The sequence below is a fragment of the Chlamydotis macqueenii genome, chromosome 24, assembly GCF_036417535.1.
Source record: "Chlamydotis macqueenii isolate bChlMac1 chromosome 24, bChlMac1.mat, whole genome shotgun sequence".
Lineage (NCBI taxonomy): Eukaryota > Metazoa > Chordata > Aves > Otidiformes > Otididae > Chlamydotis > Chlamydotis macqueenii.
Genome location: NC_141579.1, coordinates 213,446 through 240,607, shown reverse-complemented (window position 1 = coordinate 240,607; position 27,162 = coordinate 213,446). Strand labels below are relative to the sequence as shown.

The 27,162-nt window shown below is 43.4% G+C and overlaps 1 protein-coding gene across 4 annotated transcripts in view; it reads left to right on the top strand.

Moving 5' to 3' along the window:
- PKNOX2 (PBX/knotted 1 homeobox 2) overlaps positions 1 to 26,672 on the top strand; it is a 96,952-nt gene extending 70,280 nt beyond the window's left edge. For all 4 annotated transcript variants that reach the window (XM_086766293.1, XM_086766290.1, XM_086766291.1 and 1 more), the window contains 9 exons: positions 1,976 to 2,115; positions 6,390 to 6,561; positions 9,663 to 9,851; positions 18,071 to 18,203; positions 18,283 to 18,374; positions 21,258 to 21,377; positions 23,123 to 23,199; positions 23,652 to 23,830; positions 25,296 to 26,672. In XM_086766293.1, the coding sequence (XP_086622419.1) occupies positions 1,976 to 2,115; positions 6,390 to 6,561; positions 9,663 to 9,851; positions 18,071 to 18,203; positions 18,283 to 18,374; positions 21,258 to 21,377; positions 23,123 to 23,199; positions 23,652 to 23,830; positions 25,296 to 25,552 (1,359 nt within the window). In that variant the 3' untranslated portion in view covers positions 25,553 to 26,672. The remainder of the gene's footprint in view (positions 1 to 1,975; positions 2,116 to 6,389; positions 6,562 to 9,662; positions 9,852 to 18,070; positions 18,204 to 18,282; positions 18,375 to 21,257; positions 21,378 to 23,122; positions 23,200 to 23,651; positions 23,831 to 25,295) is intronic.
- The last annotated feature ends 490 nt before the right edge of the window (positions 26,673 to 27,162 follow it).

Genomic DNA, 27,162 nt, shown 5'->3' with positions numbered 1-27,162 from the left:
ACTAATTTGGGATTATTTTTATTTATTTTTTCATTATTTTCTTTAGTCCAACATGAGGTAATGACTTCGAAAGAGCCTCAGAGAAAGCTGATTTTTGGGGGGTAATAGCCCAATTACTTGCAGACTAGGCTGGAAGGAGCCAACTTGGCAGGATTTCGGAGCAAGATGGGAAAAGGGCTTTGACATCCTAGTAAATAAGTATGATGAGAGGGAAAAAAATAAAAAAGGAGGGAAAAAAGCATTATTTTCCCCCCAGAAAGGTAATTTTTAAGGTGGATTATAGGGAGAAGGGCAAAAAGAGAAAGAGGATGGGGAAATATTGAACGGTATGGTTGGAAAATCCCAGAATCCGCTTGTATTTTGGTTTTAGATCGAAAATGGGGGAAAAAAAAGAGAAATCCAAACTGCTGGGATAGGAATGGGAAGTGGAGCCTGAATTGTCACTAATTTATTTAGCAGCAGGGAAGGGAAGAGGGATGGAAATCGAATTCTGGGTTGGGAGAGTTAAAAATTTAACAGAATTTCTAAGATGTCAGAGCCAAACTTTGGAGTTATGTACAATAAAGGAGATTAAAAAAAAAAAAAAAAGCACCGTATTGGCAGCAAAAGGTCAGGCAGGAGATATTAAAGTCAAACATTTTAAAAGCAAAAGGGGCCGCGCTTTTGGCCCAGCTCACGTTTACGCAGCTTTTAAGGGAGGCAAGAAATCTACTTTTTTTCATGGCAAAAAGATGAATAAAAAGATGAATATAAGGGTGGGTTTCGCTGGAGAAAAATGAGTATGTATTTTTATATATATATATATATGTTTAGGGGTGTGTGTGTATATATTAAAACATTCTATTTATATATAAATAACCACAGAAAGAAATACAGAAGTATACTAGACACTGAAATAATATAACCACAGAAATAAATACAGAAATATATTAGAAAAAGAAATAAATTCTAAAAATATTTTATTTATATATAAACAAACACAGAGATAAATATGTATTAGACAACTAAATAAATTATCATCTATAATATTTAACAAGAGACAGAGGCTTCCTTTTGCTTCCTAGCTCAAGCAAGGATTGAAGATTTACTGGTGAAAACAGGCAAATGCAAAGTTTTTCACATTTCCAAACCAGAGCAGGTGAAAGATCTCCTTTGCATTAATTTTCCACTGAGATTTTGATCTAAAACCACAGGATTTAGAGGATTTGAGGGATTGCTGATGCATTTGCGCACAAACTAATGAAAATTTTCCCAGAATTTTTTTTTTTTTTTAAACCAAATTTGTGATGATAAAGGGATGCGTCGCATGTGTACATTGGTCCCCTCTGCAGCCCAGCAGCACATAATTCAAATAACTGTTAATTTTAAGTGGAAATTGCCCCTAAATCTGTGCAATCCTGTGCACATGGGAGTGGCAGTTTTGGGGGTGATGCTGGCAGATTTTTTTTTTTTTTTTTTTTGGCTGGATTCACACGGTGCAAAAATTACTTATCCCTGGGCTTGGAGAGTTGCAAGAGGCTCATGTAATTTTGGAAGAAATTTTAAAATGCCTGTGTCTAGACAGTAATACCTGCTTTGAAAAAAAAAAAAAAATCACGTCAGGCATTTGACGAGCATTGCAGTTGATTTACTCTGGGACTTCTGCAAAGCATCCCTTAATAAATTATCCCCCGCCTTCGCTTTGCTAGCAGGGCAATAAGGATATCGGGATTTTTTTCCTGTATTTTCCCCAAGTAAAAAGTAGAGGTAAAGTGGGAAAAAACTAAACTTGCTCTTTCCAGGATTAGATGAAATTCCAATATATTTTTACCTCCCCCAAACCATCCTGCTGCGAGCCCCACAACAGGGCTGCCTCCGCCAAAATTTCCAAAATTCTGTGCAGAACGCTGCAAAACTTGGTGGAAAAGTGCACCAAACCCCATTTTTTTCTTTTCTTTTCTTCCTTTTTTCCTCTATTTTTTTCTCCCTCTCCCAGATGACAGCCACAGCCCAGCAGCCCACCAAGGCACAGCCCGTGCATCTCACCACACCGGCACCAGCCGCCAACGCGCCCGTACCTGCCACGGCTGGTGACCCCCAGGCGCAGCTGGAGGCCGACAAGCGAGCCGTCTACAGGTGATGCAAGCTAATAGCAGTGTACAGTAATTAAGTAATGCATTAATTAATGCATTATTTCATTAATGCATTCATTTTCTGAATGCATTATTCATGTATGGATTTGGCGATGCATTAATTAATGCATTGGTTAATGCATTGATTTGTTGGTGCATTCATTATTATAATGCATTATTAATCCACTATTATTCTAATGCGTTAATTAACACAGAGGAATGGGACAATTAGCAATTAGCTCCCTTTTCAGCGGTAATAATTATTGGTAATAATTACGCATGGTGGTGGAGCTCCTTCGTGGACCAGGTTTTGCAACATCTCCCCCTTCCAAAATATTCTAATATTCAAACCATTCTATGATTCCATGGTTTGAATTCTATGATTCATCCCCCAGAAAACCCAAATTAGCCTCTTTTTTTTTTTTGCGAAACCATGCGATTTTGGGTCAAAAAAGCAGCCAGGAAGGGTGAAGTCACATATTAATCTGAAATGTGTGGTTCAGGCAGCCCCACGGGATGCGGGCAGCAACGGGCAGGAGATGCATGAGTGCCTCCGCTTCATTTTTTTTTTTGTCATTTTGGTGATAATAATATATAATATTATGTTATATGCAGTAATGTTATTGTATAATTGCAATAAGTAATTTTATAATTATGTAAATAGTATAATTAGGGAAGTAATATGTAATTATTTACAATATTATAATGTACACAGTAATGATGTAACAGTAATGTAAAATATTATAATATAATTAGGATTCAAGTTTAAGGTTAAGGATTAACTCCCCTGTTAATGGCCAGGGCAGTGCGGGCTTCTGAACCAAAAAAAAATGCAGCTCAGAAGTGATGGAATTAAAATATTTTGACTCCAAATATTCAAAAATTCCAAGTCTAAAACGTCTGGAAAGACGGATGAAAGCATGGAAGATACCCACTGGTTTCCTAGGAAAATGCAAAGGATTATTTGCAGCGGATCTAAAGATTTTTTCTGTTGTTGGAAATAATTTTCTCAAGGCAAAAGAGGTCCTTCCAGAGGAAAAAAAAACTCCACCTTTTCATTGCACTTCTGCAAGGATTTTTGCAACATTCATGGGATAACGAAAACCAAAAACACCTTCGGATTTTTGACAGCCTTCATTTGAAGGTAAAAAAAAAAAAGCCAGAAATAAATTTTTGGAGGTATTTCCCATCCAGAAAAGTGAGGAAAAAAATGTTGACTGGTCCTGTGCATGGACTTGATTGCCCAAATTTGGATGCTTATTTTTGGCTACCAAACAAAATCACTCCCCAAATATATTTTTATCTGTTAAACCACACCCAGCGAGCCTTTTCTTGCTGCATGCAAAATCAGAATATTCACCTATACAACCTTTAATATGGATTGGGTACGTGTCCTGAGCTGTCAAATGCACACAGGGAGTTTTTTAGCCCTGGCTGTACCCTCCACCGAAAATGATGGATTTTTGTTAATTTTCAATAATTGCACTAAGGCAGAAGGCATCGTCTGTAAGCATCGGTCGGTCAACCTGGAGGAAAATCGCCAGGAAAATACGAATGGAAATATAAAAAACTCTGGACAAGTCACCTCACTGGGTTTTATGCTCTAGCAAGAAGTTTATCACCCATAAAAAAATAGAAAAAAAGGGAAAAAAAATTAATCCTCCCCCTCCCTGCTTGGTGTGGGAGCCTCTTCACTGGGACTGATCCAGCAGCATTTTTTTTTTTCCACCAGAAGTATTTTATTTACTTTATGCAACAGCAGGACTGGGACTTCCCAGTGGATTTTGGACCAGTAAAGATGATGCTCCCACAGGAACCGATGCTTACACCAACCCAGCACCCCCAAACTGGATTTTTTTCATGGGGGAAATGGATTTGTTTGCATTACATTTTCTCTTTTTTTTTTTTTTTTTTTTTTTTTTTTTTTTTGAGGGAGGAAAGTTGTATATTGGAGTTGGGTAAGAAAAACCCCATGTTTTGATGTGCACCCCATGCCGCAGCTCACTAGCTTGTGGGTAGAGGTGCAAAATTAGGCCATTAGAAGAATTCATTTCTCTTTATTAGCCCATGTCGAATCCTTTTTGTTAGTGACTGCCAACGACCTCTTTCCTGCAGGAAAATGTCAGGGCTGATTCAGCCCTTTTATTTGGAGGATTCCCTGGGAAAAAAAAAAAAAAAAAAAGGATTTTTTTTGCATAACGATATTCAGCAAAACCAGATTTTTCTATCCCAAAACTCTTCTTCATGTGATGGGAGTGATTTTTCCGCCTCCATAACACTCATAATGGGGAAAATCCTCCTGTTTTCCTGCGCATCCTGGATATCCATCTATTTTCCCCCTCCAGATTTCATAGCAAGGATGGCCTCCAGCTCTTAATTTCCACGCCACGACCTCTGCCTCCAGACCCCCATGATGGCTGTTCCCTTCCCCTGTCTGTCGTGGCCATAGTATGGCTGGAAATAGAGAAAAAAAAAAAAAAAACACACTTTTTTTTTTTTTTTTTTCCCCATGCAAAAAGGAAAAAAAAGGTCCAATTGCAAATCCTCGACACTGCACTTGACCAGGAGCCTTGGTGCTCTCCCTTAACCCATCCCTGGGAGTTTTGCACTTTGTTTTGTTTTATTTTATTATGTTATGTTACTTTATTTTAGGTTATTTTAGTTTAGTTTGGTTTGGTTTGCATTGGTTTTTTTCTTTTCTTTTTTATTTATTTTGAGTTTTTATTTTATTTTAATTTTTATTTATTTTGTTTGAGTGGATTCTATTCTATTCTATTCTATTCTATTCTATTCTATTCTATTCTATTCTATTCTATTGTATCTCCAACTGAAAAGCAAACCGTCCTGCCCTGAGAAGCCACGTCTCCCCCTCCTCCTCCTCCCCGCCAGTGCTCCAGGACATTCATGGGGGGTCAGCAGCAGCATTGCCCCAGTTATTAACACTGAGCAACGCGGAGTGATGCTGGCAACGATCTTAATTCCCCTTCGGCACATGGAACTCCTCAAAGCAAAGGGACTACAAAATGCTTGGCGGTTGCAATCTTGCCCCCCCGCCAGCTCAAATCCCCCCATCCTTGGGGTAATTCTGTGCCTTTGCTCTGAATTGATGGAGCGGCTCTGGGAATGGCAGCAGGCTCCTGCTGCTGAGCCACTGGTTCATAAGTCACAATAATGCAGCCCGCCGCCTGGAATTTGCCTTTCATATCCCTCGACTAAGCCCTGGTAGGGCTGCTGAAATTATGAAATTATTTTCCCCCCTCTCTGTTCTCCACTCCAGCCTCGGCGAATCTTGCATTAAACCGGGATCAGGACAGATTAAACTATAATAAGCTGTGGTATTAGCGGCTGCAAATGAAGACTTAGCCGAGGGGTTTAACCCCTTCACCTGACTCCGGCTCAGAAAAGACTGTTGGGAAGTGATTGCTAGTCATCCTTTGGACCGCTTTTGGAGATAAAACAGTGGAGCAAATCCCATTGCACTGGGATAACTGAGGTGCTGGAGGAGACCATCCCTGGAGCAACATTTTGTATTTTTCACTTCCAAGTCGCCATAAATAGTTTATTTTTTTTTTTAATTGCACAACTGGAGAGGTTCACTGAAGGTTACACTAACTCATTGTCTTCATCCCCTTCTTCTCCACATGCTTTGGTGTTGGACATATATTTGTATTTCATATTGCATCAATTTAGCATCATCATTAGAGCAAATTGTGGATTTACAAGAAGAATTGCAAATCTTTGTTTTCTAAGAGTCATCTTATGGTAAGAAGGAAGTGAGATTTGACTCATCTTTTACTTTGTGCATGGACATGGATGTGCTTCATGGAGGTGCAAAGAGACCTCTTGGTGGAGGAGCAACCCGTAGCAAGGTCGTTCCAAAGGATTCTGTGGGTATGTAGTGATACCATCCCATTCCCGTCCAACATCTCCAACCAAGAGAGACAGCAGATGGCTCCAAGACAACAACCCCGAAGCTAAATCTTTTTGCCCATGGCAAAACATTTTGGAAACGCCAGCTGTGGTGCAGTGATGGAAAGCACAAAAATGCTGGAAGAAGTCATTGCCTGGTGGAGAAGATGGTGAATTTTGTGGTTTTTAAGCTTTATTTTGTAGTTGGGAAAGGTCTAGAAGGAGCACTTCCAGCATTGACTTGGGAGTGGGTTTTGCACCACCAGGCTCTTGCAGGCTGGGAGGGAACGGATGGATGGCGTGGGGTAAAAATGGACAGAGGACCTAAAACAATGGGGGTTATGGGGGGGTCTCCTTTGTCCTCTGCAGGCACCCACTCTTCCCGCTGCTGACCCTCCTCTTTGAGAAGTGCGAGCAGGCGACGCAGGGCTCTGAGTGCATCACCTCAGCCAGCTTTGATGTCGACATTGAAAACTTTGTCCACCAGCAGGAGCAGGAGCACAAGCCCTTCTTCAGCGATGACCCAGAGCTGGACAACCTGGTAGAGGCTTGGTGGATGGTTTTTGCAATATGGGGAGAGGGTAGAGGATGAGGAACAAATTATGGAGATCTACCACCTTGGGCAATGTCTTGGAGGTCCCTTTGTAGTGGTGGCCATCTTGGCAATATTCTGCATAGACCTTGCAAGACCTTCTCCATGACCTTCTCTGAGACCTTTTCCATAAGATTGCCTGTGAGAACAAACCCTTGCCCAATTTTTGGCTATTTTTCCCACACAAAGGCCATGGAGTCAACGCACTTCCTGGAAACAGTTGAGATCAGTGGCTGGTCTGAGCCCCAAAACTTGCAATCTCTGCAGGAAATGCTGCTCTTTGGTGCAACATGCAATAGTGTCTGCCTTCTTGTCTGGCACCACCTTGTTTCAAGTGTGATGGCCAGCTCTTGTCCTAGAAACAAGGCAAAATAAGAGCTTTTTCCAAAAGTGGTTATGTGTATCAGTGATTTGGGACACTTTGGACCATTTTTGGTGACTTCCTTGTCACAGCAACCCAAATTTCCTACCACATCCATTGCGGCTGGAAGACATCTCAGGAGACTCCTTGGAAACAACCCTAAATCCCATTATTTTGTCCAGGAAGCCTGGACATATGTGGTCTCCATGGCAAGAATGTGGGTGGGCAGGTCCATGGCACCATCCTGGTGCACCCTCCCAGAGCTCCACCAGCAGACTTTTAATGCCAAAAGAGGCAATTTTACCCGTTTCTGACAATGCAAATAGTAAAACACCTTCCATGAGGGATGGTGTGCCCCCTGGCATGTGTTGCAGAGGGATTTCCATCCTGGAAAAGAAGCAAAATCAGGCAATTCAGCTTTTTCCAAATATTGGAGATATCAAGGAGATTAGTTTGTCCAACAACCTATCATGAAAGGAAGAAGAATGAGCAATGTTCATCCCAATGCAAAAAACTACTCCTTTCCTAAAAATGCAAGAAACAGTTTCAAGATGAATTAAAATCCTGTGTCTTTTGTGCCCAATTTCAGTTTGTGGAGAAGAGTTTTGTGACACCCCTAAACCAAAAAATTATGGGTCATTTTGCCATGTCTTATAGCCAAGAACAGGAATTGCTTTGGGATGAATAGCCAAAAAAGTAACATTTTATATTATTTCAGTTTTGGAACTGAATACATATTGAATGTTGAGGTGCACCAAAAAAAGCCCATCACATTAAATTAGATAAAAATGAGTGCAACAACTTAGCAAGAGGATAAAGCCACCTGAAGCTAAAAAAAAAATTCTAAAATTTTGGGGGACGAAAATCTATTCCTACATATATCAAGGTGAAACATCTCCAGCAAATGGTCAGTGCGGGACATGTGTGTCCATGGAGGCTATTTTCAGTGGGTTTGGGTGGTTTCTTCAAAAAAACCCCACACCAATCATGTTTTTGGGCCATAAGTGTCCTGTTTGGGAGCAACTCTTGGAGCTGAGGTGAAATTTGTCTGTGAAGATATGCATTGATCCCATGGATGGCCTCATAGCACCAGATATATTTAAATTTTATATATATATGTATTTTTGCCTTATTTGTAGGACATATCTGTATGTATATATTCTAATTTAATGCCCAAAACTTGTCCAAAAGCCATCCAAGTCGCTCAGTGTGGCTGTCCTTCATTAAGACAGAGGAGATGGTTAATGTGATGCTGAAGAAGGACCGTTACTGTTGGTGGGAAGCACCAGCTGGAGGGAATTTTGGATGAAGAAATCTTGCAGTGCCCAAAACTCACCATTTCAACCTGTTCCCGAGCAGACATTTTTTCCGTATTTCCATTGTCCTTTTTATGCTTATTTTTGTTTGGTTTTTTTTTTTCTTCAGTACCACTAATTCCCCAGAAATCAGCGATGGCAAAGGAGGGATGAAAAGACCAGTGGCACTAGCTATCATTAGAATAAGAGTCATGTATTCCTCACCACCAAGATGCACATAATTAGAAATTAGAAAAAGGTCAGATCTCACCATTATCAACTCAATCAGCTGCCGAGTGCCACACAGTCAATTAATTCAGCATCTGTATTTTTTACAACCCCGTGCACGTACGCCATCGGACTGTAACTCTTTATCCGGACAGATATACGGTGCAGCGGAGCAGGGACATAAAATGAGACCCTAAGCAAATGAGCTGAGATAATTGAGAGATTTATTTTTTATACATATATGTGTCAGGTCTTCTTGCCTTTGCCCTTGAATATTGACTTTCATGGCCGCTGAGCCCTGGGAGGATGCGGAGACTTGGGGCGTGATGCCTCCACCTTGTGCTTTGCTTGTGCCAACTGCAGAGGAAGAAAAAAAGAGGAAAAAAAAAAAAAAAAGCACCCAAAAAAGCAAAAAAATTTATTTTTTTCCAGCCACAACCTATCATCCTTGTTGTTTGCCAACCAAAAATTCACTAACTGCATCGTGAAGCCGCCACCTCAGTTTGGCCCTGGATTTTTCGGGAAGTTTCCCAAACGTGGTGACTCACAGTTTGTAAAGATGACCACTAAAATTTGCAAGTTAAAAACACCCTTTGAAATGCAAAGACGCTTTGTTACATAAAACTGGATTTATTGCCCCGGAGTGAATAGCTGAAATTTTATATATTATGCAAGATTTCAAATGGCAGCTGTAAAACTTAAGGTTTCAGCTTGGCGAGAGGAATGTTTTATGTGTAAATTTTTTAACATTTATGGGGTACGTTTTAATGAGGCCCAGGCTTTGCACCAGCAACAGCTTACAGCAGAGTTGCAGCCCCATAATCTTGTTAGAAGTGGCCTCCAGAGAATAAGCAAACACTTTTTGACAGTCAGGGCTTTGACTTGGACTTTTTCTGGGCACGGGGAGCAATACCCATGAAGGCAACGGTGAATTTTGTGAATTTTCGCCTCTTGGGATTTCAGAGGTATGATTGATGGGGAGGGAAAAGAAATGTGGAGGTGCAGAGAGGTGGGCTCTGGGATGGGTTTTGGGTAAGAATCTTGGGTTTTTTCCCTTTTTTTGGTTTGTTTAGAAAGGAAATGCATTTAAGTGATTTACTGGTTTTTTTTTTTCAATGTGTCGAGGAAAAAAGTGATTTTAATTCTGCCATTGTGTCCTTGTGTAGATGGTGAAGGCAATCCAGGTGCTGCGCATCCACCTTCTGGAGCTGGAGAAGGTCAACGAGTTGTGCAAGGACTTTTGCAACCGCTACATCACCTGCCTCAAAACCAAGATGCACAGCGATAACCTACTCAGGAACGATCTGGGGGGGCCCTACTCCCCCAACCCCTCCTCCATCAGCCTCCACCCCCAGGTAACACCTTCATAATCACCTGTAATCCCCATCGTTGCACCTTGGCCAATGGGCAAGTTGGGCCAATGAGGTTTGGGGGTTGCTCCACGACTCTTGTGGCCGCCTGGAAATTCATCAAAAACCATCCCCAAATGAGGAAAATAATTAAAAATAACCCATATCTTGTGCATACGGTGCAATAAATGATTCTGCAGCAATTTTTTTTTCTTTTTGAAGTGTTTTTTTCATGGCTTTTTTTTTTCATGGGTTTTGCTGGGGTGCAAACCCAGTGTTTGTGTCTCTGCAAAAGGGAGAAACAAGGACTTCCCCTAAACTCTTATGTTGCAGCAATGAAATGTGGGGTAAGGAATTGCAGAGGCCATGAAAGCATGTGGGAAAATTGACAAGAAATTTGTATTTTTTAAATTAAAAAATACTATATGCTGGTGGAAGGGACAGAAACACCATGATTTTCTCCACCGCTTCCTTTTTCCCCATTCTTGTCTTTGTTTCAAGGCAACTCAATGGATTTTTGGGTCTCAGATAATCCTTTTTGGCTTCATTGCTCCTTTTTTTCCCCATCACATCTTGCAGCTCTCCCCCAGCATGATCAACATTTTCACCTTGCCTTTTTTTTTTTTTTTTTTTTTTTTGCATAATTTGGGTTTTAGTTGGGAGAAGGAAATATTTGGTGCCTCAAGCACAGTGGGAAAGTACAAGGAGATGTCCAAGAACTGCGGAAATATCAACTGAAGTGGCTGCACCTGGTGGCTTTTGGGACAAAATAAGGAATTTTAAACTTAATATTTGGGAAAAAAAAGTTGCCCATGGGTTGGGGTTTTCATGTGAATTTGCAGTGCAGGGAATAAATGCTGGCTGGTTGCATCCCAGAAAACTTCCTTGATGCAACGTTGTGTGTCCCTTATGGATTTCACTCTCAGGTACAGGATTTTGGTTTGGGGAAAATTAAATTAGGGGTTGCACAATCCCACCAGAAATAACTGTAGCCAATTCAAAATAAGCCAAGGTGTTCACAGGCAGCTCTTGAGATTCTCCCCCAAAAGAAGACAGCTTTTGGGGGGCTTTTCAGGGCATTTTTAGGTTGGCGGAAAGGAAAAAAAATATTATTTTAGCAGCTCAGCCAACTCCAAGTGCTGCAGAGTTTGAAGTTCCCAATGCTTGCAATCACTTTCTTCCCCCAGCGTGGGCAGGGAAAAACCCCCCCATAAAGTTTTATTTCTTCTTTAGGTTTCCTGAAAGCACCAAACCACTTAATCATTGATCTAAAAAAAAAAACAAAAAAAACCACCTTCTCTCTATTTTCTAATAATCTCTAGAAATAGACTTATTATCCCTTCGCTGCTTTATGGTAGCATTCCTTATGATCAAAATTAGCAAGACACTTGCATAAAAGAGAACAATAATTGCTCAACGAGCATCTCGTTTGTAATTTATTAGTTTCTATTATTGTGCGTCACCATGGCAACAGCTCGCATCCCGGGTGATGAGAGAGATGTTAAGATATGAGCCGACGAAGCTCCCGCTCCCAGCAAATGGAGATGCGCGTTTTTTATCAGTAATTTTCATGAAAATAATAAGTGGGGGAGTTAATGAGATGGAAAGCCGTCCTGTGGCTATTGTGATTTTTTTTCTCCTTTTCTTTTTTTTTTTTTAAAGTGTTGATCTAATTAGAATGCATCGGTCAGGAAAAGTAATGAGGATTTAGTGCTTCACAAAGAGGTGGGGATCGTATCAGAAAATTAGCACAAGTCTTTGGAAAATAATCAGGCCCATGGAGAGGTACCAAGAGCCTCTGATCCTGGCAAACCCAGAGCTGTTGATGTTTCCTTTCTCAGCAAGACTCTAAAGTTGAGAAATTCAAGTGAGGATTTGGAGGTAGTTGCTAAATAAATGGAAACTCACTCAGGAAAGACCCAGCTGGAAGGGGAAATGCTGGCTCAGCGACGAAGAGATTTTCAGCAGGCAATAGGAGCCAAAATATTAATGGTGCTAGACCAGAAGGTAACACCATCTCATCTGGTCATTGGATGAGGATGACGATACAATGGCAATTTTTTTCTAATTATCCAACTAAACAACATCAAGTGCCTCAGTGCTTTGACTCATGGAGTAGACTTGAGTTTGCATGGATAAGGCTTAAAAAAAAAAAAAAAAAAAAAAAAAAAAGGGTGGAAATACTCTATGTCCGTCAGTTGAGATTTAAGGACTGGGGATGCTCCAGAGAGCTGAAGAAAGCAAAACAGAGATGGAAAATAAATACAGTATAATGGCTCACCACAAATCTCCACAGCCAGTTTCTTCCAAGTAGCAGGCAACTCCCCTCAGCACCCTCCTCACTGATACACTTAGCATGATGGCAGATGGGATGAAATAGCCCTTGGGCTAATTTGGGTAAATTAACCCCAGATGTTAGCTAATTAGTTAATAATCCCAGCCATAGGGGCTACCAGCTTCAGTTCTCCACCCAGCTCAGGTGAATATTAACTCTATCCTAGCCAGAACCAGGACAGCCTGGAAGCGACAGGAAGATGAGAGAGCACCCAAACAGGTGTTTTGACTGTTGCTGAAATCTTCTCATGTTACCAAGTCTGGGGATGACTCCTGGCATTGGCCAAGTCTAGGTGAAAAGTTAGGGGGTTTTCCTATGTGTTGAGCCTTCCTTGAACCTTCATTTCCTTAGAGACACTTTTCTACCCTGTTTTCTCCATCACTTTCTCATGTTGTGCTCCACTTCAATTGGCAGAGCAGTTTTAGCCTCTTTGGCCTGCAAATCCATCATCCCCTTCTTCCATTTTTCTTGGTTGCTTTTCACTTGGCTTCATTCCTGTCCCTTGAGTCCTCATCAGATCCTTTTAAACTCCCTCCATTTAATGAATTTTTTTTAGTTTTTCAGATAAGGATAGGAGAGGGGAGATGCTTGTTGCATGGAGCAGCGGGGAGAAGCCAATTTAACCCAATACTTAAAGTAAATCATTTCAACTTCCCTTTGACATCAAAGTGGCCCTGACTGCTCTCCAGTTGACCTCACTTGCAAGAAAAAAACCACTAGGAAGCCAATCATATTGGAAATCACAGCATTGCCAGGGATGTTCGAATTGGATAAAATCTTGCATTTTTCAGCTCTCATTTAGTGCAAGAATTGCAGCCAATTGTCAATGTTTATATGTGCATTTTCAGGACAGCATTTCTTCTTCTTGTCTTCCTCCTCATCTTGCTAATCGTTGGAGGCTGATGGTTGGGTTTGCCTGATGCCATGCAGTACTTCTCTGTAGATCTTAATTTATCCAAGTTTACCCTGTGGACAGGCCTAGATGTCTCTGTTATTTAAAGCCAACTATTTTTTCATCTCCATCCATCCACCCATCCATTCATGAAGGAGCCCTATGAATCAAGGCTTGGCAGTGATGCATCCCGATGAAGAACAAGTCAGGCAAAAAGGTGAGGAGGCCTGTGTGGATGAGCAAGGAGCTCCTGGACCAACTGAAAGTAAAGAAGGAAGCCTATAGAAGGTGGAAGCGGGGACAGGTAGCCTGGGAGGACTATAAAGAGGCTGTGCGAGTGGCCAGGGATCAGGTGAGGAAGGCTAAAGCCCTGACGGAGTTGAATCTGGCCAGGGATGTCCAAAACAACACACAAGGCTTCTATAGGTATGTAGGGGACAAAAGAAGGTCCAGGGAGAATGTAGGTCCCCTCTGGAAGGAAACGGGTGACCTGGTTACCCGGGACATGGAGAAGGCTGAGGTACTCAATGACTTTTTTGCATCAGTCTTCACTGATAAGGGCTCTTGTCTCGCCACCCAAGCTGTGGAAGGCACAAGCTGGGACTGGGAGGATGAAGAACCGCCCACTGGACTGGAAGAGCAGGTTTGGGAGCATCTGAGGAACCTGAAGGTGCACAAGTCCATGGGACCTGATGAAGTGCATTTGCGGGTCCTGAGGGAACTGGCGGATGAAGTTGCCAAGCCGCTGGCCATTGTGTTTGAGAAGTCGTGGCGGTCTGGTGAGGTCCCCGATGACTGTAAGAGAGGGAACATAACCCCCATTTCTAAAAAGGGAAACAAGGAAGACCCAGGCAACTCCAGGCCGGTCAGCCTCACCTCTGTGCCTGGCAAGGTCACAGAGCAGATTCTCCTGGAAACCATGCTAAGGCACATGGAGAGCAAGGAGGTGGTGACAGCCAACATGGCTTCGCGAAGGGCAGATCGTGCCTGATCAATTTGGTGGCCTTCTGTGACAGGGTGACAGCATCGGTGGACAAGGGATGAGCAACGGATATCATGTACCTGGAATTGTGCAAGGCTTTTGACACAGTCCCGCACGACATCCTTCTCTCTAAACTGGAGAGGCATGGGTTTGATGGACGGACCACTCGATGGATAAGGAGTTGGCTAGATGGCGACACTCAGGGAGTGGTGATCAATGGCTTGATGTCCAAGTGGACACGAGTGGCGTCCCTCAGAGGTCCGTGTTGAGCCTGGCCATGTTCAACATCTTTGTCGGCGGCACAGACAGTGGCATAGAGTGCACCCTCAGCAAATTCGCCGACAACACCAAGCTGTGTGGTGCCATCAACACGCTGGAAGGGAGGGATGCCATCCAGAGGGACCTGGACAGGCTGGAGAGGTGGGCCCGTGCCAACCTCATGGAGTTCAACTAGGCCAAGTGCAAGGTCCTGCACCTGGGTCGTGGCAATCCCAGGCACAAATCCAGGCTGGGAGGAGAATGGATGGAGAGCAGCCCTGAGGAGAAGGACTTGAGTGTGATTAGTGGATGAGAAGCTCAGCATAAGCCGGCAATGTGCACTTGTGGCCCAGAAGGCCAACTGCATCCTGGGCTGCATCCCCAGCAGCGTGGCCAGCAGGTCGAGGGAGGTGATTCTGCCCCTCTACTCTGCCCTGGTGAGACCCCACCTGGAGTACTGTGTCCAGTTCTGGAGCCCCCAGCATCAGAAGGACATGGACCGGTTGGAGAGGGTCCAGAGGAGGCCACGCAGATGCTGGGAGGGCTGGAGCAGCTCTGCTGTGAGGCCAGGCTGAGAGAGCTGGGGCTGTTCAGCCTGGAGAAGAGGAGGCTCCGGGGAGACCTGAGAGCGGCCTCCCAGTGCCCAAAGGGGGCTGCAGGAAAGGTGGGGAGAGACTCTTCAGCAGGGCCTGGTGTGACAGGACAAGGGGTAACGGTTTCAAAATAGAGGGAGGTAGATTCAGATCAGATATTAGGAAAAAATGTTTTACTCTGAGGGTTGTAGAGCACTGTCCCAGGTCACCCAGAGAGGTGGTGGATGCCCCATCCCTGGAAACATTCCAGGCCAGGTTGGATGGGGCTGTGAGCAACCTGATCTGGTTGGAGATGTCCCTGCTTCTTGCAGCGGGGTTGGACTGGGTGGGCTTTGAAGGTCCCTTCCAATTCAAACCATTCTGTGATTCTATGAGTTCGAGTTTGGCCAACTCTTTCTGGGCAAACTCATAGGTTTCTTTTTTCTCCAACTAACTCCAGTTTTCCCCAGCTTTACTCAAGCACAAATAAAGCTGACAAAGTTAGGTTGGGATAGAAATTTTTATGCATATGTGCCACCTAAAACCAAATTACTGTATCATAAAGCACAAGGGGAAGGACATCAGCTTAAGTAGCGCTGAATTTTAGCACTTATTTACATTTTAGCACTTGGTCTTTGACACTCGCCTTATTGTGACAAAGGAAATTTTTTTTTGTGCAGTGTAATATGTACCAGGTCTTTTTCTTCATTAAAGTGACTTTTAATTCAGAGAAACTGCATTTTGCCGTAGAACCAGGGAAGGTCAGTGCCGAGATGTAGATCTGCAGAGACACCTAGTGCTGCATTTTTTTACACTCAAGTTTCAAAATTGCTGGAAACATTTCAACTTCTTTGAGTCCTAAAATATAAAACATTCTCCACTGCAGCAAAATCACAAGCATAATATAATTTGGCTGGCATTTGTGATCCAAGGCAATTACTATGCAAAATATATTTTAAAAGTCTTCTTGGAGGTATCTATATATTTATGTTAAGGTAGAGCCTCCACTTGCGTTGGATACCCTTGTTTTCACATTGATGTTGCAGAAACACCATTAATTTCTTTCATATCTTTTTCTAATAATTACCAATATTCTGCCTTTTTGGATGTTGCTGAGCTGTTGTTTTGGGACAATTCTCCTCTACACAACCAAAAAAAATTGCATTTTTTGTCATCATAAAGCGCTTCTGAAGCTGGCTTTGATCACTATACCTGGAAATGGAAGTTTCTTATTCCCACTTTGTGATATCCCAAATTATTTCTTCCCCATGCACGTCCAAAACCGATCGTCTGGATGCCATTCTTTTGGAGGAATCCTGGAAAAACGAGGCAGGAGAGGACACCTGGAGATCCCCAGACTGGTCTAACTCTCTGGTTGCCCCTGGCCACATCTGACTGCTTTTGAGGTTCTCCAAGGACCACATTTGGTTTTATAGGAATATTTCCTCTGTGCTTGTTAGCCACATGCTTAGCAAAAGTCAAATCCAAATGCATGCAAAAGCAACTGATTTCTGCTTTCTGTATGCTGAGAAATCCTCATTTTTCAAATCCAGAACCATTTCCTCCAAAAGGCTGGCGATGGGGAAAGAGTATTTTTAAAAGTGCAAGTATTTTGTGGGTATATTTGTGTTTTAAAAATTAATTTAGCTATGAAAAGGCATGTCTGGAAGGCAAAGCAAAAATTCACAGCAATTGCAGCAAATTTTCCAGATAAATAATATTCAGATCATCAATGGAGAGGAAGAAGATAACACGACAGAGGCATTGGTTGCAACATTTTGGGTTTGGCATCACGGAAGGGGAAAATGCAGCAAAAGCATGCAGGGAGATCGGAGTTTACTTGTGATCTCTGCACAATTCGATGGTGACTGATGGGGACAAAGCTGATAGAAGCATGAATGTAAGGAGGAAAAGCAAAAAAAAAAGCACCAAAAATGTCTTTTTTTTCCCCTCAGTAATAAGAAATGCATTGACATGGACACAGCGATATGCTAACTCCCCGCCAAACAATGCACCTGCATCATCTCGTGATGTAAAATTGATTGGTTTGTGTGTTCAAATTGCCATGTCTACAGTTTTATTGCAAGGAAAAGAAAAGTTACAGTTTTTTCCAACTCGGACCACATTTGTGTAGTCACCTTTTCCGGTCGTTGCACGTCGCTAGTCCAGATAAATCCTCTTTTCTTAAACCAAGTAATAGTTTTCTTGAAGAAATGCATAAAAATGAAGGGAAATGGAGTAAAAAGGTGAAAAAATCCCCTGTGTTGTTCAACAATTTTGTTCAACAATTGAGAACTAGCTAGATACCAAGGAAGTGATGCAGAATGGGAAAATGGGTAGAAAAGGGGAAAAAAATATTCTTATTGCACGAAACGAGTGCAGTTCTATTTCCATTACAGCTAGGCAAATTAGAGATATATAGTTATCTTGGGCTTATTTTGAAATTATAATTTTCTAAATATTATTGCCATAACGCACAAAAATCGCACCAATCTGGAGGCTGTGGTACATCACCCATATCCTCAATCGCAGCACCGTTCCCTACCCAAAATGTTGCATGAAATACTCCAATAATCATTCAGTTTGGGCTTTTTCCAATTGCTGCTTGCATGCAAAAAGCTGCTCCAGAGCTGGGGCTGATAATAAGATTAGAGCTTTTGGCTAAAAAAATTGCCAATTTTTGGAAGAATTTAGCTTAAAGCTGCAAGGAATGGTTCAAAATTGAGTTATTACTATTTTCATTATTTTACTATTATTCTGGCAAGGGGAAACTGTGATGTGTGCCTTGGCTTTTAGCAAATGCTTCTTCATCCCTTTCTAGTTAAAGCACCAAAAAAAAAAGGAAATTTATAGAAAGAAGACGAAGATTGAAGAAATTCCTTCTTGTCTCTCATACTCTTTCTTTTTCTCTCCTTTTTCCTTATGGGAAATAGTGGCTGCACAAAGAGGATGAGTTTGAGGAAGATGCAAACTGGGAACTTTCCTAAGTGTAAATCCTTATTTTTCCATCTTTTTTTTGGCAATTGCAACAAACTGAAAAATCCCTTTTTCTGCAATTTTGCCTGTTGAACCACTAGAGAAAAAAAAATAGGCAATGCGGCAAATTTATCGGAGGGAGAAAATGAAAACCTTGCATGCTCCTGCCATGTGTTAAAGTGCGTGGTTTTAATATTTTTTTTTCCGCAGGAGATGCTGCAGAGCTCACCAGCGGCACTGCCGCCTGCCTCCAACCCACCGCCGGGCATCGTGGTGCCGGCAGCTGCACTACCGCCGGGCAACTTGGCCATGAGTGCCAGCAGCAGCTCGCCTACCGTGCCGGGTAGGGACTACAGGGGAAGCTCCCAGGAAGGGGTAGGAATTTAGGGGTTCAGTACCCCCACGAGCCTTTTTTTCCATAGGTGGAGCCTTGTACCAGCCCGTGACAATGGTGACGGGCCAGGTCCTCACCCAAGCCATCGCCCCCAGTGCCCTGCAGATCCCCAGCGCCCAGGTAAGACTGTCCCACCTCAAAATTCCATTTTCCGTGATATTTTGCACTGCTACAGCAAGCAAAAACCCCAGTTTCTCCATAAATTCAACCCTTGGCATGGCCTACATTTTTAATTAGCAAGAAACATTTATTAAATCCATCTGCTGGGTGCCTTTGGGATACCTAACAAATTATAGCAACAACCTAACAAATTATAGTAATGCTTATTATTGTGACATTATCTAATATTATAATATATAGCATATAAAAGATAATATATAGAATATGATAGGATGTGACATGATATTTATTATATATTATATTATATAATATACAATATATTATATTCTATGGTATTATATTATATTATATATTATTAATATTATATCATATTATGTTATATTATATTATACATTATTGCTATAATATTATGGATCTGGGATCACCAGCATCGCCTGTCCAGTATGACAATCACACCATTCATGAGAAAGGCTTTTTTTTTTCCTGGTTGTATAGATTTGGGGGTATTTTTTAGCCATTTCCTCTGGTTTTATTCCATATTTTGTCATTGCAAGTAACTACACGGGGTCTCCCCGTGTGGCTGCATTCTTGCGATAAGGTAGAAGGTTTGGGGTAGAAATGGATTTATAAGGACAACTTGCTGTGCCCGTTGGCTGTGTTGCCCGTGATCTCTTCCAAATCCTCATTCCTCAGGAATTTGGGAAAAAACCCGTCGATTTCTGCTATGCTGTTTCCCGGGGACAAATCGGTAAAAATCTTCCCATGCAAATTTTTTTTCTGAAAAGCCCCAATTTAATTTCAGGAGCCTTTTAAAAAAAAAAAAAAAAAAAAAAGGGCGTTTTGGAAGCGGATGGCACCCCCCTGGTAGGTTTTATTGCCTGCACAATGCTTTTTAAAATTTCTTTCTTTAATATCTCACTGTTGCAGGCTTAAATCTTGCAGCAAAGCCCTCCATGGTGGGAAAAACACACGCGCAGAGAATATCAGGGCAGGGAGAGAGCTCCAGACAAGCACCTCCGGATGCTCTTCCTGCACTGCCGGCGTGATTTATTCAGCTGGAGCCCAAGGGAATCACAGGGACCTACTGGCCTGATGTTTAATTCATCCAGGAGAAGTGTTTTGATGAAGAGCTGGGGGGGAAAAAAAAAAATAATAAAAAAAAATCCCTTTTTAACTCAAGCATTGAGATTTCAGTTCAGTTCCCATAACCTCATTAAAACTTATCTTGCAGCAAGATGTTTATTTTTAATTTTTTTATTTTTCAATCAATGGGCATGTTTGTCCTCGTGGTGGGAATCCGCTGGGTGAGGATCCCAAATTTGCTAGGAGTTAATGAGGGGCAGAGTTTTAACTTCAGGTTTAGAAAGTCACCTTTTCTGTGGGTTTTTTTTGTGTTTTTTTAAGAGAAAAGTGTTTTTCCCCCTTAATTGCGCACTGAAAACTGTTGTGGCATGTCGTAGTTCAGCCCTGATCAGGACCAGACTACGCAGTTTCTCTCTCACTCCCCCCACCCTCCGAGAGAACAGGGAGAGAAAATATAAGGAAAAACGGCTCGAGGTTTGAGATAAGGACAGGGAGAAATCCTTAAAGTTACCATCACGGGCAAAACAGACTCGACTTGGGAAAAACTATTCATTTATTACTACAAACAGCAGGACAATGAGACAGAGAACAAGATAACCTCCCTCCACCCCTCCCTCTTCCCGAGCTTAACATTATCTCTACTACCTTCCCCTCCCGAGCGGCACAGGGGGGAAGAGGGAATGGGGGTTGCAGTCAGTTCATCATACGTTGTTTCACGCCGCTGCTTCATGGTCGGGGGAAGAACTCCTCACATTCCTCCCCTGCTCCGTTGTGGGGTCCCACCCCTACGCCACAGTCCTTTGTGGAACTGCTCCAGCGTGGGTCATCTCTTCCACGGGGTGCAGTCCCTCCAGTACGGCTGTCCCAGCGGGCCCTCCACGGGCCACAGCTGCCTTCAGGCATCCACCTCCCCCGGTACTACGGGGTCCTTCACGGGCTCCAAGTGGATCTCTGCCCCTCCGTGGACCTCCATGGGCTGCAGGGGGACAACCTGCTCCACCATGGTCGTCACCACAGGCTGCAGGGGAATCTTGGCCAGGAGCCGCATTACTCCTCCCCCTCCTTCTGAACTGACCTTGGCATCTGCAGCCGTTCCTCACAACAGGCTGGTAGATGTCTCTCAGGATCTTTTTTCACATCTTATTCACTTCTCATCTCCTTTCCACTTCTTGCAGCCGGGCTGGACCGAGTCGGGCCCAGTCGGCTGCCTGGCGAGAGGCCAGAGGGTGAGGCCTGCAAGGCCCATGAGGCCTGCGCCTCCCCCTCTGTGCCTCTGTCCCCGCTCAGCTTCTTCACATCTTCTCTTCTCTCTTTTTTTTTTCTGTTTTCCCCTATTTGAATACGTTATCACAGAGGCGTTATCACGGGACATTCCGCTACCAATCGGCTCGGCCTTGGCCAGCAGCAGGTCCGCCCTAGGCCCGGCCGAGTGCCCTGAACAAAGGGGAGCGACTTCTAGCAGTTTACTACAGAAGCTACCACCTTAGGCCCCCCCCTTACTAACAAAACCACGACATGGCATCAGCACGACACTCCCCAGTTGTGCCTGTGTTGTCACAGGGAGAAGCAGCCCATGTTGCAAAGCATTGGTAAAAATAAATAAATAAATAATTTAATTTAATGCATTTTTTGGGGGAAGAGATGCATTTTGGACACTCACTGCAAGTGTTTGTTTTTTGCACTTGCCCCACTCCCATTTTTGGTTGGTTTTGCTCATTTTTGGGGTTGTTTTTTTCTTGGTTTTTGGGTTGCCAGTCACTGGTTTTAGTCAATTCTCTCCTCATTCCTCTCCCCTGGCAGGTGAACCTGGATCTCACCTCCCTCCTCGACGGGGAGGACAAGAAGTCCAAGAACAAGCGGGGCGTCCTGCCCAAACACGCCACCAACATCATGCGCTCATGGCTCTTCCAGCATCTCATGGTGAGCACCGCAGCCACCAAAACATGCTGCAAAGCTGCGGAAAAAAGGCAAAAAACCCCAGAACCGAACAGATCAAGGTGGTGGTTTGTCTGAATTTATATTCAGAGGCACAACATGGCTTTGTTTTTACATCAGGAGTATTTTGGGGATGACCGTTTTCACTGCAGGTGGTAAAAATATTTTAACGCCTGAAGACGCAAACAAAACCAGAGGGGGACTTCCACAAATTATTGCGGATGGCTGATGGAGCATTTTTTTCCAGTTAACAGCTCCAAAATACCCTTTTCCAGCAAGCCGGGGTGTGAAAGTCACCCCACAGGTATGGTTGTAGCACATCAGCAATCAGTCAGCATACAGAATTACAAAGTCATTTTGGGGGTTGAAGATGTAGGTTGATGGAGGGAGCTCAGAGGATGCAACTGGGCAAGAAGATTACTCTCCCATCAGCAGGGCTAGAAGAAAGGCGAAAAGCTAAAAACAAAAATCTTTTTTCCTCAATAATTTGGTCAAGAAACAACTCGGAAACTGGTTTGCAGAGGGTTGCACGAGGGTCACACGAGGGTCTCCAGGAAGTTGAGAGACTCCAGCAGCAAGATGGAAACTAACAGCTCCAAGAAGCAGCCTGGGGTAAAACATGACCCAGGACAGTTGGTTGGGAACTTTCCAGCCTTTTTTTTAATGGGAGATTTTGGATTTATTGCATTGAGGACCAGAGCATTGCTCTGTTGGGCTGCCATCCCAAGCTGTGTTGTGCATCTCCCATGCATTTTGAGGCCTGGACTGCAGAAAAAGAATTTGGAAGACCAAAAACCAAAGAACAATTTTCTCCCAGGTGCCAGGAGAACCCCATGGTTTGAAACTTCCAAAACTGGATCGAAAAATAAAAATAAATTGTTCTTCTACTGGATGGTTGGACCTCTGCTCTCAGCCTAGTCCTTATGGTCAGAAGATGCTTGGGATTCTTCCTGAGATTTCTCCATCTGGCATCATAAATGATGCCGTTTTTAACCTAATAGGCATTGATGCTTATAATTTTCTTGGGTTTGGGAGTTTTGTAGGACCAGCAGGAAGAAGGAATGCTGGAAATCATATGCCAAAAATTGATACTTTTGCTAAAAAGAGTAATTTTTAACCACTTCTGAGGCCTCAGTGGGACAGGAGCCTCCTGCATCCCATGGCTTTGGGTGGTTTTGTCAAGGAAATCATGCTATTTTGGGGGAAACAAATCATGTCAATCAATGCTGGTGCTGGCCTGGAGCTCCAAAAAATTACCTGCGGGACTGGTTTGAAAATTATTTTATTTTTGAGGTTGGAAAGGAGGATTTTAGCATGGTTGGGAAGCTTTGAGTTCTGGTCATCTCCCAGTGCAGATGTTTTGAGGTGTTTTATCGATGTATCTGACAAGGAGCATTATGGGTGACAGGGGGTTTTGAAGCTCAAATTCCACCTTTACCAAAAACTATTACTAGAAAATCACTAAAACTAAAAAAAAAAAAAAAAAAAAATTCCTTCAAGGAAAAGCCTTGGATGGAAAGTCTTGGAAAAGCCCTAAGGACACCAGGGAAACTGATGCTCTCAGATACCACCCTCAAGCCTTGCCTCTTGCAAATGCAAGAAGCCACCAAATTTGGGGTGAGAAACTGAAAAAAAAGGTTTTGGTTTTGTTTTTTTTTAAACTTAGGGCTACCATTTTGCACACAGGGATGCCATTTTGCTGCTGTCTTTTTTTTTTTTTTCTTTTCCAGCATCCCTACCCTACAGAGGATGAGAAGAGGCAAATCGCCGCCCAAACCAACTTGACCCTCTTGCAAGTCAACAACTGGTGAGAGCATCTGTGGCCCATGCAGTCATCTTGCTGGCTTTAGAGATTTTCTTTTTTTCCACACTATTTTGGTGCTCTATATACTTTTTTGGGGTAACTTCGGCAGTTAGGGATGATTTCTGGGAGATGGGCTGGGGCGGTTAACTGATGGCATTCGTTTGCGATGTCTCAGTGCCCTCTCCTGACAAAGCCGGTATGTAGCAGCCTCCAACTCAGCTGGAAAAATTTAATGCAATGGTGTAACACGCCACAGACAAATAAAATAGGGTAAATAAAACTCAGCTTTTTGGACCATGCAGCCACTTTCAAACAGGTTTTATATTGCGACTCATTAAATTGTTATGTCTGTTGTTTTGACTCAGAATGGTAATGACTCATTTATAATGTCTTTTGTTTTGACTCAAAATTGTTGTAAACCAGTTATGGAAATGGTTTCTGTATTCCCTGGAAAGGTTCATCAACGCCCGGCGGCGCATCCTGCAGCCAATGCTTGACGCCAGCAACCCAGACCCAGCTCCCAAAGCCAAGAAAATCAAATCTCAGCACCGACCCACCCAGCGGTTCTGGCCCAACTCCATCGCTGCTGGGGTCCTGCAGCAGCAAGGTGGCAATTCGGGGACAAATCCTGACGGTAAGGACAAACCCTGATGCCCAATGGATGGGGTGACCACACATTAAAATCAAGGCCTTAATGGTAATTAAGGTAATAAAGGTAAATGGTAATAAAGGTAGTTAAGGAGCAAGTACAAGGTCCTGCACCTGGGTCGTGGCAATCCCAGGCACAAATCCAGGCTGGGAGGAGAATGGATGGAGACCAGCCCTCAGGAGAAGGACTTGGGAGTGCTGGTGGACGAGAAGCTCAACATGAGCCGGCAATGTGCGCTCACAGCCCAGAAGGCCAACCGCATCCTGGGCTGCATCAAGAGGAGCGTGGCCAGCAGGTCGAGGGAGGGGATTCTGCCCCTCTACTCTGCCCTGGTGAGACCCCACCTGCAGTGCTGTGTCCAGTTCTGGAGCACAAGAAGGACATGGACCAGTTGGAGAAGGTCCAGAGGAGGGCCACGAAGATGATCAGAGGGCTGGAGCACCTCTCCTATGAGGCCAGGCTGAGAGAGCTGGGGCTGTTCAGCCTGGAGAAGAGGAGGCTCCGGGGAGACCTGAGAGCGGTCTTCCAGTACCTAAAGGGGGCTGCAGGAAAGATGGGGAGAGACTCTTCAGCAGGGCCTGGTGTGACAGGACAAGGGGTAATGGTTTTAAAGTAGAGGGAGGTAGATTTAGATCAGATATTAGGAAAAAATTTTTTACTCTGAGGGTTGTAGAGCACTGTCCCAGGTTGCCCAGAGAGGTGGTGGATGCTCCATCCCTGGAAACATTCCAGGCCAGGTTGGCCAGGGCTCTGAGCAACCTGATGTGGTTGGAGATGTCCCTGCTCCTGGCGGGGGGGTTGGACTTGGTGGGCTTTGAAGGTCCCTTCCAACCCAAACCATTCTGGGATTCTATGATTTCTAGAGCTCTTTATTCCCCTGTGGGGGAAAAAATAAACATGTTGAAGAGGTGGCCCATGCAAGGTCTTTCCTGTTGGCCATCACAAGGGAGCTGGCAATGGGACACTGCCATCTCCTTGGCATAGGAACGACCCTGAAGGATCACCTGCTATGGGGCTGGGATATCTCCTGAGCTGCTGGGGAGGAGATAAAGAGGGGGAGATGTGGAGAGGACAGGAACAAAATGAAAAAAAAAATTAAAAGATGAAGATGGGAAGACAGATGAGACAAGACGGGAAGAGAGACGAGGAAGAGAAGGTGGAAATTAAGAGAAAATGAAGAGAAGATCTGCCCAACCAATTGGTGCATCTACTTGCGCAAAAATGAAGCTTTCTTGTTATTTAATGAAGTTAAATTTAGTTATTAACTAAAAAAAAATCTGGGTTGGACCTTGGGGAGTGGCTGGGGCAGATGCAATACCCTACAGGGTGTCCTGTCTAGGTACAGCTTTCTGCTGGGGTTATTTTTGGCTTACGCACTTATTTTTGGTCCTTTTTATATTAGCTGGGGTGTCTTTATTTATATATATATATATTTTTTTTTTAACTTCAGGCTCTCTCAACATGGACAACCTGCAACCCCTCTCTTCAGCCACGGCCACAATGGCCATGCAGCAGGCCATGCTGGTAGCCCATGACGACTCCCTGGATGGCACCGAGGAAGAGGAGGAGGAAGAGGAGGAGGAGGAGGAGGAAGAGGAGATGGAGGAAGAGGAAGAAGAGGAAGAAGAGCTGGAGGAAGAGCCTGGTGGCCTCCCGGCAGGGCCCAGCGTCAACCTCAGCTTGGACCACAGTGACTCACTTGAATAGCTCCTCCCGGGTCCTTCCCAAAATAGTGACAGCACCGGAAACGCAATTCCCCCCAAAATGCCAAAAAAAAATCCAGGAAGAACAAAAACAGGATCGATGAGAAAAAAAGCAAATTGGAGGTGCTGGCGGATGCCCTGCCTGCCCACAGGAGTGCGGGGACCACGTCAGTGTGTGGAAGTGAAGGATACATGTTTACAAGGCACATATCGTGGCCAGATTTTTTTTTTTTTTAAAGTTTATTCTTATTTCCCCCTTTTCCCCCTTGTTTTCGGTAACAAAAAGTGATTTTAGGGGAGGCTGTTTTCCCCACACGATGCTTGGATGCTGTTGAGCAACACTGGGTTTTCACTGTGGGCCACCACGTCCATCACTTGGATTTCTTGGTGCAAAAAAAGAAAACCAGACATCCCAAGACTGATGCTTTTTGGGTTTTTCCCCCAAAAAGATGATTCACAGGCATAAATACTGGCATGTGGGTGGAAAAAAATTTATGAGTGCAAAATCTGCTTCAGGTCTGATCCAAGGAGAGTTTTGTGTTCTTGACCCACCAAATTGCCCAAATCACTGTTTTGGCCTTGATGCTGCAGTCGTTTGGTGACTCTGGATGCAGCCTTCTGGCAAAGGGAGGAAATTCCCCCAAATCCTTTAATTTATGTGCTAAAAATCCATCCAGTCTGTAAGAAGAAACCCCATCCTCGTTCCTAAGGGCGGAGACTGGACGCAGAGTTGGGACAAAGGCTGCCGAGAGCGAGACTTTTCCAGGGTGTTTTGACACAGAGTTGTGAAAAAAGGGGGGTGGGTGTTTAAAAATGCAAAATTTTTACCCAAAATTCAATGGCAACCCCTAAGATTTGCTCGGGTGGAGGGAAATTCAGTATTGTTGCTGGAAAGATGGTTTCTCCCTGATATTGTCCACCTGTGCGGGAAAATGGTGGCGGTTTACCCCAAACGAGCCATGGGAGAGGGTGGATCTGCAAAAAAAAAACCCCAATGTCTTTTGCTTTGTTTTGTTTTGTTTTTTTTTTAATACTAGCAAAAGGGTGAATTTGGCCTTAAAATGTGGCACAGGGGGAAACCCAGGTGATGCGGGGCAAAAATAATAAAGGAATTTTCTTCTGTAGGTTCCTCCTGTAAATGCAGGTTTCTGTAAGAAGGATGTTTTCATTTCTTTCAGGTTTTTGCCGGTTTTGTCCTTTTTTTTTTGGCTCTTGAGGAGTTTGGGAAAAAAAACAACAAAACAGCAGCCGCAGGGAAAAAAAAAACCAAAAATGAGTGATGCAATGGGCAGAAAAGCCTATTTTTCGATACTGATCTAGCATGAATGTAATCTGTAATTTCATAATGAATTCATTGCAATTTAGTATTAATTCATGGCCATTTATTATAAAGTGCTACAAGTTTCACAGCTATTTTATTGGCAGCTTTTCCTGCGAGCAGAGAAAACCCCAAAATGGGCAAAACCCCCCTCGAATATGTGAATCAGCCCCAAGATGGGTGAACTGACCCAAATTTGCAAGTGATTTTTACCCTAAAATGAATAACACTCCCCCAAAATATTATATCCTCCCCTAAAATAAATGATACTCATCCCAAAATTAAGGATATTTGCC